This window comes from Columba livia, chromosome 29 (genome assembly GCF_036013475.1).
Source record: "Columba livia isolate bColLiv1 breed racing homer chromosome 29, bColLiv1.pat.W.v2, whole genome shotgun sequence".
Classification (NCBI taxonomy): domain Eukaryota; kingdom Metazoa; phylum Chordata; class Aves; order Columbiformes; family Columbidae; genus Columba; species Columba livia.
Window position 1 is genome coordinate 1,147,864 of NC_088630.1, and position 13,745 is coordinate 1,161,608.

General features: G+C 64.1%; 1 protein-coding gene across 1 annotated transcript; it reads left to right on the forward strand.

Moving 5' to 3' along the window:
- Positions 1-501: 501 nt before the first annotated feature.
- On the forward strand, positions 502-13,668 carry PDE1B (phosphodiesterase 1B). The gene is made up of 16 exons (XM_065043549.1): positions 502-1,091; positions 1,620-1,758; positions 6,679-6,792; positions 6,879-7,064; positions 7,713-7,779; positions 8,480-8,596; positions 8,702-8,842; positions 9,201-9,301; positions 10,231-10,356; positions 10,443-10,544; positions 10,633-10,753; positions 10,827-10,908; positions 11,000-11,126; positions 11,607-11,743; positions 11,973-12,077; positions 12,155-13,668. Exons 2-15 carry the CDS (start codon positions 1,625-1,627, stop codon positions 12,059-12,061), a joined length of 1,644 nt encoding a protein of 547 aa, XP_064899621.1. The 5' UTR covers positions 502-1,091; positions 1,620-1,624; the 3' UTR covers positions 12,062-12,077; positions 12,155-13,668.
- Positions 13,669-13,745: the final 77 nt, after the last annotated feature.

The window sequence follows — 13,745 nt, forward strand, 5'->3', positions numbered from 1 at the left end:
CCATCGCTGGGACCCCCCCCCGGGCTCTGGCACCCCCAAATCCCCCCCTGTGTGTGCCCAGAGCCCCCCAGGCCTTTGGTTCCATCCTTGGTTTCCTAATGGGACATGAACGGGATGGGGGGCACAGCGGGGGTGACAAGGGGACTGTGGGGCTTCCACCCCCCCGGTGTGTGTCCCCCCCCCAGCTCAGGGGGGCGATGTCCTAATAGGCCCAGCAGCCCGCTGGGTTTATGTTGGTCCTACAATAATTTGGGGGCTGTTGCTGCCCCGAGTCCAGCAGGAGGGGACAGTCAATGGTGTCACCATAGGGGTCTTGGTACCTCCCAGGGGTCCTGGGGTGCCCCCCTATAGCCCCATAGGGGTCTTGGGTACCCCCTGGGGGTCCGGGGGTACCCCCCTATAGCCCCATAGGGGTCTTGGGTACTCCCCAGGGGTCCTCAGATACTCCTCATAGCCCCATGGGGGTCTTGGGTACCCACCAGGGGTGCTGGGGTACCCCCCCATAGCCCCATAGGGGTTTTGGGCACTCCCCAGGGGTCCTGGGGTACCCCCCCATAGCCCCATAGGGGTCTTGGGGCACCCTCTACAGGAGCCCTGGGGGTCCTGAGGGACCTTCTCCCTCCATAGGGGTTTTGGGGTACCCCCCCAGGAGTTCTGGGGTACCCACAACTCCCAGCTCCACTTGGGTCCTGGGGTCCCCCCATAACCCCATGGGGTCCTGGGTACCCCCAAAGGGGTCCTGGGGACCTTCCTCCCCATAGCCCTTAAGGGGGTCCCGAACACGCTCCCCACGGCGGGTCCCGGGGCATCTCCCCGCCCTCCCCACAGCCCCGTGGGGGTCCCGCCCCCCCCGCCCGGTGCCGGTGCTGAGCGGGGCTGGGCGGACCCCGGTTCCCGGCCCCCGCCCCCGGCTCCCCCCGCCCCTCCCCGCCCTCTCGCCGGTGCCGGCTCGGGGAAAGTTGCGACGGAGCCCGGGCGGCGGAGACGGAGCCGGCGGCACCGGGAGCGGCGGCACCGGCTGCACCGGGACACGGCAGCACCGAGCGCGGCGGTACCGGCAGCACCGGCGCTTCCCGGCCGAGCATCCTCGGGTAGGAGCGCGCAGCATCCCCGGTCCCGCCCGCCGCACGCCGGTGCTCCCCATCCCGGTTCTCCCCATTCTCCCTTCCCGGTGCTCTCCCCCCGGTTCTCCCCCTCCCGGTGTCCCCCACCTCCGCTTCCCCCATCCCCGCTTCTCCCCATTCTCGCTTCTCCGCATCCCGGTTCCCCACCTCCCGGTTCTCCCCATCCCCGGCGCCCCCCAACCCCTTGTTCTCACCCTCCCGGTGTCCCCCACCTCCGTTTCTCCCCATCCCGCTTCTCCCCATCCCCGCTGCCCCCACCCCCGGTTCTCCCTCCCCGGTGCCCCCCACCGCCGCTCCCACCCCCGGTGCCCGGGATCCATCTTAGCTCCGTCTCCCGGGCCGGTGCCGCCTGCGCAGCCGCCGGGTACCGGGCGGCGAAAGAAGCGGGGTGGCGGGGGGGGGGTGCGCGGGGAGGCCCCTCCCGGGGCTGCGGGGCGGGACCGGCGGCTGCTCGGGACCCGGTTCCCCCGGGGCTGAGGCCGCGTTCCCCGGTAGGGGCCATGGAGCCGCCGCGGAGCCTCCCGGGGCTGCAGCCCGAGCGTGAGGGGCCGGACCCGGCCGGCGGCTGCTGCCCCTCCCCGCTGGAGATCAAGTCCGCCCCCAGCAAGAAGATTTGGGTCAAGCTCCGAGCGCTGTGAGTGACCCCCCCAAAAAAAAAATGGGGACCCCCCCCGAACCGGGAGCTGCACCCCCAAAATGGGACTCACCACCCCCAAACTGGGAATGACCGCCCCCAAGCAGGGACCCCAAACCCTCAAAGCAGGAACTCTGGACCCCCAAATGGGGACCCTCCACCCCTAAAGAGGGACCCTCAGGTGGAGAACCCCCCCACCGCTAAATGAGGACCCTCCACCCCTAAATGGGGACCCCCCACCCTGAACTGGGAGCTGTACCCCCAAAATGAGACCCACCACCCCCAAACTGGAGCCCCCAAACGGGACCTTTGACCCCCAAACTGGGACCTGCACTCCCAAACTGGGACACCCAAACCACGAACCCTCACCCCAAACCGAGACCCCATCCCCAAAATAGGACCCCTAAATGGGGGACCCCCACTCTTGTACTGGGATCCCCAAACTGGACCCTTGAGCCCACCTATCACCCCCCATCAAACCCCCTGTCACCCCCTTTGGGGACCCCCCCCAACCTTCTCTATGAGCCCCCAGTGACCCCCACATTGCGCTCCCCCCCGGGACTTTCAGCTGCTCCTGGGGACCCCCCCAATGCAGGACGCCCCAGCACCCATTGCACCCCCTCAGGCTGGGGGCACCCATGACCCTTGGGTGACTTTGGGGGTGCCAGGGGTGCCCCCAACCCTGGGTGGGGGGACAGTGGGTGCTCCCCTCCTCTCCAGGGGGGCTGTTGGTGCCCCCCCCCCGTGTGCAGTTGTGCTCACGAGTGCGTGTGCCCCCTCGCAGCCCCACGGCACGTGCGGGTCCTCATGCGGCATGGGCGTGCAAGGGGCGTGCAAGGGGCGTGCACGGGGGTGCACGTGGTGCCCCGCGAAGGTGCACGAGGGGACACGGGGACAAGGACGGGGCCGTGTTGCACGTTTGCTGGTGAGCTGAGTGTGTTTCACGCGTGCCCGAGGCCGGCAGGACGCGCTCAGGGCGTGAAATGTTGGTGCCGGAGTTCTCAGGATGTGAGTGTGAAGCCTGAGTGTGCAACCGGCTGCGCACGTTGCTGGGAGCGTGCAAATGTGTGGGGGGGGGGCCTGGAGTTTGGCCCACGTGTGTGCACACGTGCTCTGTGCACACCCAGGTGTGCACAGGGGGTGATTGTGCACCCGTGGGAGCAGGTCAGTGTGTCGGAACGCACCTGAGCGTGCATGGAAAAGCGTGTGCACACCTGAGCGTGCACAGAAACGCGTGTGCAGCCCCATGTGCACACCTGAGTGAGCACGGGAATGTGTGCGCGCGTGCACATGCGCACCTGAGCGTGCACAGAGCATGTGTGCACAGGAACACGTGTGCAGCCACGTGCACACCTGAGTGTGCATGAGAAACACGTGGGCACATACCTGTGCACACCTGAGTGTGCATGGTGCACATGGGCACGGGAACACGTGCACAGCCATGTGCACACCTGAGTGTGCACAGGAAACATGTGGGCACATGCACGTGCACACCTGAGCATGCATGGAGTGCATGTGCACGGGAACACGTGTGCACGTGCACACCTGAGCGTGCATGGAGCAGATGTGCACAGGAACACGTGTGCACGTGCACACCTGAGCGTGCATGGAGCAGATGTGCATGGGAGCGTGTGCATGTGCACACCTGAGCGTGCATGGAGCAGATGTGCACGGGACCACGTGTGCACGTGCACACCTGAACGTGCATGGAGCAGATGTGCACGGGAACACGTGTGCACGTACACACCTGAGCGTGCGTGAAGCAGATGTGCATGGGAACGTGTGCACGTGCATGTGCACACCTGAACATGCATGGAGCAGATGTGCATGGGAACGTGTGCACGTGCACACTTGAGCGTGTGTGGAGCAGATGTGCATGGGAACGTGTGCACGTGCACACCTGAGCGTGCATGGAGCAGATGTGCACGGGAACACGTGTGCACGTGCACACCTGAGTGTGCATGGAGTGCATGTGCACGGGAACGTGTGCACGTGCACACCTGAGCAGGTATGGAGCAGATGTGCACGGGAACACGTGTGCACGCACGTGCACACCTGAGCGTGCACGGAGCACGTGTGCACGGGGGCCTGGGACGTGGCCCGGGGGGGCAGCAGCAGCGCGGGGCCGTGGGTGGTGACAGGCAGCCCGTGGGGACCGTGGGCGCGGGTGGCACCTGCCTGGCAGCGTGACGCAACCGGGGGGCGGCTGTCCCTTGTCCCCACGCTCCGTGCGGGGGTCCCAGCACCAGCTGTGACAAGCCAGTGACACAAGGGTGCCACTGAGGGTGGGGGTCCCCAGGGATGGGTGTCCCTGAGGGTGAGTGTCCCCAGGGTGGGTGGCGGGCATGGGAAGGTGACAATTGCCTTCCCAAGGTCACATTCCCCCGGAGCTTCGTGCTGGCTCTGAACGTGACGTCTTGTGGCCCCCCCGCCATCCCCCTCGCTGGCAACTGTCACCGTCACCTTGGCTGGGGACGCGGTGGCCCCCACCCACCAAACCGGGTCCGGTCGCTGTGCTGGGACAAGGCCACCAGCCACCACCTTGGGGACCTGGGGACGTTTTCAGGGTGCGAGTCCAGTAATTAATGTTAATTGCAATCAGAGGGCGGGAAACCCTGCAGGAGCCACTGCCAGCACCCCGTGTCCCCAGCCATGGGGACTTTGTCCCCTGCTGGAGCAATGGGGGGTCCCCCTGTCCCTGCCTGTGACCAGGAGCCCCGTCCCTCTCCCCACACGGTCCCACGGCCCCGCTGGCCCCTCCTGGGGGGTCACGGCGCTGTCCCCTCCCAGGGACCGTCCCCTGGGTTGGGGACAAGTGCCAGCACCTCCTGGGTCACCGCCGGTCACATCCTGCTCGTGGGGTTTGGAGCTGCCGCTAGGGGACAAGGGACAGGGGACACGGCATCTCAGCCGGTGACCCGCAGGCTTGGGCTGGTCCCCAAGGAGCCAGCGTGGTGGGGACACTGTGACACTGGTGGGGACGTTGTGACCCTCCCGTCATGCCGTGCCTCAGTTTCCCCAAGGGGCCGGGCTGGTGGGGACAAGGTGGCAGGTGGGGACATGCATGGCTTGTGTCACCCACACTGGGGACACTGTGACCGGGGTGACGTCCCCGCTGCTGGGACACGGGATGACAAGGACACCGTGTCCTACCGTGGGGGTTGGCCGTGGGAACGGCGTGGGGGGGTGGTGGCCTGTGTCCCCATCCCCTGAGACTGTCACCATGTGCTGTCACCCTCCCTATGGCCACGTTTTGGGGGGACCCAGAGGTGTCCCCAAAGTGAGGGCCGGGCTGGCGGTGTCACAGGAAACTGCTGGTGGTGGGGACAGGTGCCACCGGCCTTGGGGACAGTGTGCATAGGGCACCGATGGGGACCTGATGGTCACTGCTGGGGACCCACTGGGTGCTGGTGGCAGCAATGGGGACCATTGGGGACCGGTGGGGACCTGGCAGGTGGCAGTGGCGGTGACAGCGAGGCCTCCGGGAGGGACAGGGTGGCTGGTGTCCCCTGCCACCATGTCCCCAACACCACGTCCCTCGCCCCAACCTGGGGGGAGCTGGCAGAGCACCGGGGGGGCTGTGACAGTGTGTGACAACGTGTGACAGCCCGTGCCAGCCTGCGTGCGAGCGGGAGACACGGCTGCGGGGGTGGCACGTCCCCAGCCCCCGGGCGACAGATGGGATTCCACCCCCCCCCCCCCCGCCCCGACAGACAGACGGACACACAGACAGATGGGTGGGGGCGGGCGGCTGCTCGCACACACGTGTGCAGGCGTGTGTCAGACGGGAGGGCTGGTGGAGAGGCGGGTGCAAGTGTGTGTGTGTGCAAATGTGCATGTGCACATATGTGCAAGTGTGCACTTGTGGATGCGCATGTGCACACGTGTGCATGCATGTGTTTGCATGTGTGTGCAAGTGCATGTGTGTGCAAGTGCATATGTGTGTGTGCATGCATGTGTGTGCATTTGGGTGCAAGTGTGCATGTGCACATATGTGCAAGTGTGCACACGTGTATGTGCATGTGCATGCATGTGTGTGCATTTGGGTGCAAGTGTGCGTGTGCACATATGGACAAGTGCACACATGTGCAAGTGCACACATGTGTATATGCATGTGCATGCATGTGTGTGCAAGTGTGCATGTGCATATGTGTGCATACTTGTATGTGAATGTGCACGCATGTGTGTGCAAGTGTGCATACGTGTATGTGCATGTGCGTGCGTGTGCAACTGTGCATGGGCACGTATGTGCAAGTGTGCACACGTGTATGTGCATGTGTAAGTGTGCATGTATGTGCGTGCATGTGCATGCATGTGCAAGTGTGTGCAAGTGTGCATGTATGTGTGTGCATGTGCATGTATGTGCAAGTGTGTGCAAGTGTGCACGTGTGTGTGCACGCATGTGTGTGCAAGTGTGTTTATATGTGCACATGTGTGTGTGTGCAAGTGGACACGTGCATGTCTGCGCATGCATGTGCAAGTGTGCACGTCTGTGTCTGTGCACGTGTGTGTGTTCACACGCACGTGTGTGTGTGCACACGGTGTGTTCACGTGTGTGTGTGCACACGGTGTGTTCACGTGTGTGTGCATGCAGGTGTGCACACATGCAACAGGCGCCAGGACGAGAGGAAACGGCCTCATGTTGCACCAGGGGAGGCTGAGGGTGCAAATTTGGGGTGATTTCTTCCCCAAAGGGCATTGAACAGGCTGCCCAGGTGCTGGTGTCACCATCCCTGGGGGGTGAACAGGTGACATTCTTGGGGACATTTTAGTGCCAGCGTTGGGTGAACGGTTGGACTCGATGTTGAGGGTCCTTTCAAACCCAGATGACTCTGACCCCATGGGTGCCCCCGGTGGGGACGCATCCTGCTGCAGGCTGGTTGGGGACCCCCCAAACTGTCCCCCTTGTCCCCCCTACAGGCTGCGGTTCATGGTGAAGCAGCTGGAGACGGGCGAGGTGAACGTGGAGGAGCTGCGCAGGAACCTGGAGTACGCGGCCTCGCTGCTCGAGGCCGTTTGCATCGATGAGACCAGGTGTGGCCGCGTGGTGACACCGGGGTGACACAGGGTGACACCGAGGTGACCATGACCCTGCCCTGACGCCATCCCCCGTCCCGCAGGCAGATGCTGGACACGGAGGACGAGCTGCGGGCCATGGGCTCGGACGCCGCCGTCCCCTCCGAGGTGCGGGACTGGCTGGCGGCCACCTTCACCCAGCAGGCGCGTGCCAAGGGCCGCCGCGCCGAGGAGAAACCCAAGTTCCGCAGCATCGTCCACGCCGTCCAGGCCGGAATCTTCGTGGAGAGGTGGGTGCTGGGGGGGTGGGGGGGTGTGGGAGGGTGGTCACGGAGTCACAGAGTCACAGGGGTTGGAAGGGACCTTGGAAATCATCTGTTCTGGAGCAGGAACACCCAGATGAGGTGACACAGGAACCAGGCGGGTTGGAATGTCTGCAGAGAAGGAGACTCCACAACCCCCTGGGCAGCCTGGGCCAGGCTCTGCCACCCTCACCGGGAACAAGTTTCTGCTCAGATTTAAGCGGAACCTCCTGTGTTCCAGTTTGCACCCATTGCCCCTTGTCCTGTCACTGGTTGTCACCAGAAGAGCCTGGCTCCATCCTCCTGACACTCCCCCTTTCCATATTGATCCCCAGGAATGAGTCCCCCCTCAGTCTCCTCTTGTCCAGCTCCAGAGCCCCAGCTCCCTCAGCCTTTCCTCACACGGGAGATGCTCCACTCCATCATCTTCATGGCTCTCACCCTCTACATATTTATAATTAGGTGGCCTGTGGCACCAGGGGTTGTCCCCAGCGCCCAGCGGGGTCCCCAAGCACCTGGGGTGGCCCCAGTGCCCAGATGTGTCTCCTGCCCCCAGGGTTTGTCCCCTGGCACCCAAGGTCTGTCCCTGAACACCCGGGTGGATCCCCCAGCACCCACATCCACTGTCTCTTGCAGGATGTTTCGCCGGACGTACACGGCCGTGGGGCCCAGCTACTCCACCTCCGTCCTCAACTGCCTGAAGGTACCTTGGGGTGTGGGGGGCACCCAGTTACCTCAGAGATGCTGCCCCGGGGTGTGCGGGGCACCCCAATTCCCCCCACCCTGGGATGCTCCCCTGGGCTGGCACATCCACTCCATAGGATGTGGCACAAGTTGTCCATGGGAGATGGCACCCAGTGCTGCTGGGCATCACCTGGGGTCACTGGGCTTCACTGGCCTTCACTGGGCTTTGCTGGGCTTCACTGTGGTTTGCTGGTCTTTATTGGGCTTTGCTGGTCATCACTGGGCATCATTGGGCATTGCTGGGTGTCACTGGGCTTTATTGGGCTTTATTGGGCTTTATTGGGCTTTATTGGGCTTTATTGGGCTTTATTGGGCTTTATTGGGCTTTATTGGGCTTTATTGGGCTTTGCTGGGCTTTGCTGGGCTTTGCTGGGCTTTATTGGGCATCACTGGCATTTGCTGGCATTTGCTGGGCTTTGCTGGGCTTTGCTGGTCTTTACTGGGCTTTGCTGGTCTTTACTGGGCTTTGCTGGGCATCACTGGGCTTTGCTGGTCTTTGCTGGGCTTTGCTGGCCTTTGCTGGGCTTTGCTGGGCTTTGCTGGGCTTTACTGGGCTTTGCTGGGCTTCACCGGGCACGGCTGGGTGTCCCCGGGTGTCCCCAGGCACTGGTCTCACCCCAGCCCTGTGCCGATACCCCCGTGTCCCCCCACCCCTCCAGAGCCTCGACCTTTGGTGCTTCGACGTCTTCACGCTGAACCGGGTGACGGACGATCACTCCCTGCGCACCATCGTCTTCGAGCTCTTCACCCGACACAACCTCAACAGCCGCTTCAAGGTGCGTCTGCGCCCACCCGTGGGTGCCCATGCCCACCCGTGGGTGCCATGGGGACGGGTGCCGGGTGCACGGGTGCAGCTGTGAGCGCGTGTGCCTGCGCCGCAGATCCCCACCGTCTTCCTGACCACGCTGCTGGACGCGCTGGAGACCGGCTACGGCAAGTACCGCAACCCCTACCACAACCAGGTCCACGCCGCCGATGTCACCCAGACCGTCCACTGCTTCCTGCTGCGCACTGGGATGCTGGTACGGGGACTTTTGGGGGCCCCAAGGGGATATTTGGGGGTCCCACAGGGACACCGGGGGGTCCCGGGTAGTGTCTGGGCCCAGTGATGCTTGTTGCCATGGAGACGGCACCATGGAGCAACGGCGCTGTTGTCATGACGATGTCACCAGGATGATGGGGTGACCCCTGGCTTGGGGGGATGTGTGTCCATGTCCTGGTGTCCCCGTCATGTCACACGCGTGGCCGTGCACACGTGTGGTCACACGCTGTTGTGCAAACATCTGCATGTTGAGCATCCCACACCCTGTGCCCCGTGTCCCTCGTGGGGTGTCACTGGGGTGCCTGGTGACCGTCCCTGTGCCACCTGTGTCCCCCCAGCACTACCTGACGGAGATCGAGGTCCTGGCCACCATCTTCGCTGCCGCCATCCACGACTACGAGCACACGGGCACCACCAACAGCTTCCACATCCAGACCAAGTGAGGGCGGGGGGCACCGCGCGGGTGGCACGGGTGACGTGGCATGGGTGGCATGGCATGGCATGGTGCAGGTGACATGGCACGGCATGGGCAGGGCTGGGGAGCTGTCATGGGGATGTGTGGAAAGTGGCACCCTGGGGACACCCAGTGTCACTGTTATGGCTGGGACACAGATGCGCTAGCAGCTTGGGGACACTCAGTGACACCTGTACAGCCAGGATACGTGTGCGCCAGCACCCTGTGGACACTCGGTGCCACCAATAACAGCCAGGATACAGGTGTGCCGGCACCCTGGGGACACCCAGGCCATTGATACAGATGTGCCGGCACCCTGGGGACACCCAGGCCATTGATACAGATGTGCCGGCACCCTGGGGACACCCAGGCCATTGATACAGATGTGCTGGCACCTTGGGAACACCCAGGACATTGATACAGATGTGCTGGCACCTTGAGAACACCCAGGACATTGATACAGCTGGGATGCAGATGTGCCGGCACCCTGGGGACACCCAGGCCATTGATACAGATGTGCCGGCACCTTGGGGACACCCAGGCCATTGATACAGCTGGGATGCAGATGTGCCGGCACCCTGGGGACACCTGGGCCATTGATACAGATGTGCTGACACCGTGGGGACACCCAGGCTGTTGATACAGCCGGGATGGCACCTTGGGGACACCCAGGCCATTGATACAGCTGTGATGCAGATGTGCCAGCACCCTGGGGACACTCAGGCCATTGATACAGATGTGCTGGCACCCTGGGGACACCCATGGCCACTAATATGGCTGTGATACAGAGGTGCTGGCGCCTCGGGGACACTCAGTGCCACCCCCAGCACCCTGGGGACATCACTCTCCCCACTGGGAGGGGTCTCAGCTTCCCTGCCACCACACCGGGGTTCCACTGTCCCCTCTGTCCCCAGGTCGGACTGCGCCATCCTCTACAACGACCGCTCAGTGCTGGAGAACCACCACATCAGCGCCGTGTTCCGCATGATGCAGGATGACGAGATGAACATCTTCGTCAACCTCACCAAGGACGAGTTTGCGTAAGGTCCCCGTCCTTGTCCCCGGCGCTGTCCCCGGCGGGGACACCGGACCCTGATGGCATTTCCCCCCCCTCCCCGGGGCGCAGGGAGCTGCGGGCGCTGGTGATCGAGATGGTCCTGGCCACCGACATGTCCTGCCACTTCCAGCAGGTCAAGTCCATGAAGACGTCGCTGCAGCAGCTGGAGCGGTGAGTGTGGGTTGGGGAGAAGTCCCCAGTGTGGGGGACATGATGTGGCTTTTGGGGACAAATCTCAGCAGCGGGGTCCCCTCCGCAGGATCGACAAGTCCAAGGTGCTGTCGCTGCTGCTGCATGCGGCCGATATCAGCCACCCCACCAAGCAGTGGGCTGTGCACAGCCGCTGGACCAAGGCGCTGATGGAGGAGTTCTTCAGGCAGGTAGGGTCCCCACGGCCCTGGGGACAGGGGGACAACCCCTTGGGGACACATCTCCCTCGCTTCGCCTTCCCAGGGGGACAAGGAGGCCGAGCTGGGGCTGCCCTTCTCGCCGCTCTGCGACCGCACTTCAACGCTGGTGGCCCAGTCGCAGATCGGTGAGCGTCCCCAGCCTGTCCCCAGCCAGGGCGCGTCCCCGTCGCTGCCGTGTCCCCTCCCCATGGCCGCCGTGTCCCTTCCCTGCCGCAGGCTTCATCGACTTCATCGTGGAACCCACCTTCTCGGTGCTGACCGACGTGGCCGAGAAGCTGGTGCTGCCCCTCACCGAGGACGGCACCAAGTCCAAGGGCAACCCGGCGGCCACCCAGCCGCCCAGGTCGGCCACCCCTCTGCCTCAGTTTCCCCTTCTTGTTTTGGGCATGGGGAAGTGGTGGCAGTGGCTGTCCCCATCCCTGGCTGTCCCCATCCCTGGCTGTCCCCGTCCCCAACTGTCACCATGCCCAACTGTGCCCATCCCTGGTTGTCCCTGTCCCCAGCTGTCCACATCCTAGGCTGTCCCTGTCCCCAGCTGTACTCATCCCTGGCTGTTCCCGTCCCCATGTGTCCCCGTCCCCATGTGTCCCCCTCCCCAACTGTCCCCATCCCCGGCTGTCCCCATCCCCGGCTGTCCCCATCCCCGGCTGTCCCCGTCCCCAACTGTCCCCGTCCCCAACTGTCCCCGTCCCCAACTGTCCCCGTCCCCGGCTGTCCCCATCCCCAGCTGTCCCCATCCTTGGCTGTCCCCGTCCCCATGTGTCCCCATCCCTGGCTGTCTCCATCCCAGCTGTCGCTGTCCCATCCGTCCCTGTCCCCGCAGCTCGCAGTGGCGGCAGCCGTCCCTGGATGAGCACCTGGAGCTGGGGGACATCAAATCCGACCTGGCCGGGTTCCGCTCCACCTGGACCAAGTACATCCAGGAGAACAAGCAGAAGTGGAAGGAGCGGGCGGCCAGTGGTAGGTGACAGCCACCATGGCCACCGCGTCCCCCGGCGAGGGGACAGGGAGCATTGTGGGGACACGCGAGGCTGTGCCGAGCATCTCTGGGTGGGGAGCACAGGGTGGGTGACACTTGGACTTGTGGGGTGGATGGGATGACTTGGGGGGGGGTCTCAGTGTTCTCAGTGTCCCTGCACCCCGTGTCCCTGCACCCCATGTGTGTCCCTGCACCCCGTGTCCCCCCCAGGCATCACCAACCAGGCGTCCATCGAGGAGCTGTCACCCTGCGAGGAACCACCCGCCACCAGAAACAACCAGAACGGGGACGTGGAATAACAGCGGGAGCAGCGAGGTGGGCGCTGGGGGGACAACCCTGCCGGGGGGGCTGCATTGGTGGCCCGGCTGTGACTGTCCCCACCACAACAACAGGTTCTCGTCCGGCCGAGTGACGCCGTCTCACCCACTGTGTCCGACGCCATCGAGTTCAGCACCATTCGTGGGGAGGGAGGATTCGTGCCGGTGCCACCAGCACCCCCGGGGTCGGTCCCCCTGGTCCCCCCAGCCCGGCCACCTCCGGCCACCTGTGCCAAACCTGGGGCCACTGGTGACGGTGACACCGACCCTCTCGCTGTCACACCAGTGGCTTCCCGGCCCCCCACGCTGGGTTTTGCCCTTATGATTTTCTACAAAAGCTGCTTCCCACCCCAGGGCGGGGTGGGGACGATGGCGGTGGCACTGGGGACAGCAGGTGACAGAGGAGCCATGTGGGGTGTGTCACCATGAGGGCCACCGTTGTCCCCTCTGTGCCTGCTGGGTCAGTGCGGCCACACCGTGGTGGGTGTCCCCAAACGTCCCTAAATGTCCCCATCCTGCCCTATGCGCCTGGAGCATCCCTGTCCCCTGATCTGTGTGTCTGTGGGGCCCGTCCCCCTGTCCCCCCAGGGTCCTGCCCCACATGGTGTGGGTGAGGTGGGGGGTGATGGGGCAGCGGTGGGGGGGCAGGATCGGGCCCAGAGGTGACAGCACCAGCCCCAGTGTCCCCAGGGCTGTGCCAGCCCCTCCTGGCCCCGCTGTGTCTCCAGCATCTCTGGCTCCAGCGTGCACCCCAGATCCCCCCCTGGCTTCCTCCACCTCGAGCATCCTCCTGCATCCCGGTGTCCCTCGAGCATCCTTGAGCATCCTCTGCCATTCCGGCTCTGGTGTCCCTTGAGCATCCTCCAGCATCCCCGTGTGTCTCGAGCATCCTCTGGCATTCTGGTGTATCTCGAGCATCCTCCAGCATCTTGGTTCTGGTGTGCTTCAAGCATCCTCTGGCATCCTGGTTCCAGTATGTCCTGAGCATCTTCTGACATCCCAGTTCTGGCATGCCTTGAGCATCCTTGAGCATCCTCCGGCATCCTGGTTTGCCTCAAGCATCCTCCAGCATCCCAGCTCTGGTGTGCCTCGAGCATCCTTGAGTATCCTCTGGCATTCTGGTGTGCATCGAGTACCCTCCGGTGTCCTGGTTCCAGTGTGCCTTGAGCATCCTCCAGCATCCCGGTGTATCTCGAGCATCCTCCAGCATCCCGGTGTATCTCAAGCATCCTTGAGCATTCTCCAGCATCCTGGTGTATCTTGAGCATCCTCCAGCATCCTGGTGCATCTCGAGCATCCTCCTGCATCCCAGGGTATCTTGAGCATCCTCCTGCATCCCGGTGCATCTCGAGCATCCTCTGGTATCCTGGTTCCAGCGTGTCCAGAGCATCCTTGAGCATCCTCCCGCATCCCATGTGCCTTGAGCATCCTCCAGCTCCAGCACCCCCCGCTCCGGCCCCCTGGCTCAGCCCCCCCCACCGTGCCCCCCACCCATTTCCCCCCTCCCCACTGGCACAGCTCCACCCACACACGCATGTGAAATGAAGCGCCGCCGCTAACGAGCAATTAATAAACCATCCACCACCACCCCCCCTGGCTCCTGCGCCCTTGGCCTGGGAGTTGGGGGGTGACGGGGGGGCCAGGACCCCTCCCATGGGGACAGAGT

Bases quoted from the DNA above. Each gene is read 5' to 3' on its own strand.
- PDE1B (XM_065043549.1), top strand. From the start codon at position 1,625: ATGGAGCCGCCGCGGAGCCTCCCGGGGCTGCAGCCCGAGCGTGAGGGG. The intron at 6,793-6,878 runs GTGTGGCCGCGT...CCCGTCCCGCAG, and splicing joins GTTTGCATCGATGAGACCAG to GCAGATGCTGGACACGGAGG. The intron at 9,302-10,230 runs GTGAGGGCGGGG...CTCTGTCCCCAG, and splicing joins AGCTTCCACATCCAGACCAA to GTCGGACTGCGCCATCCTCT.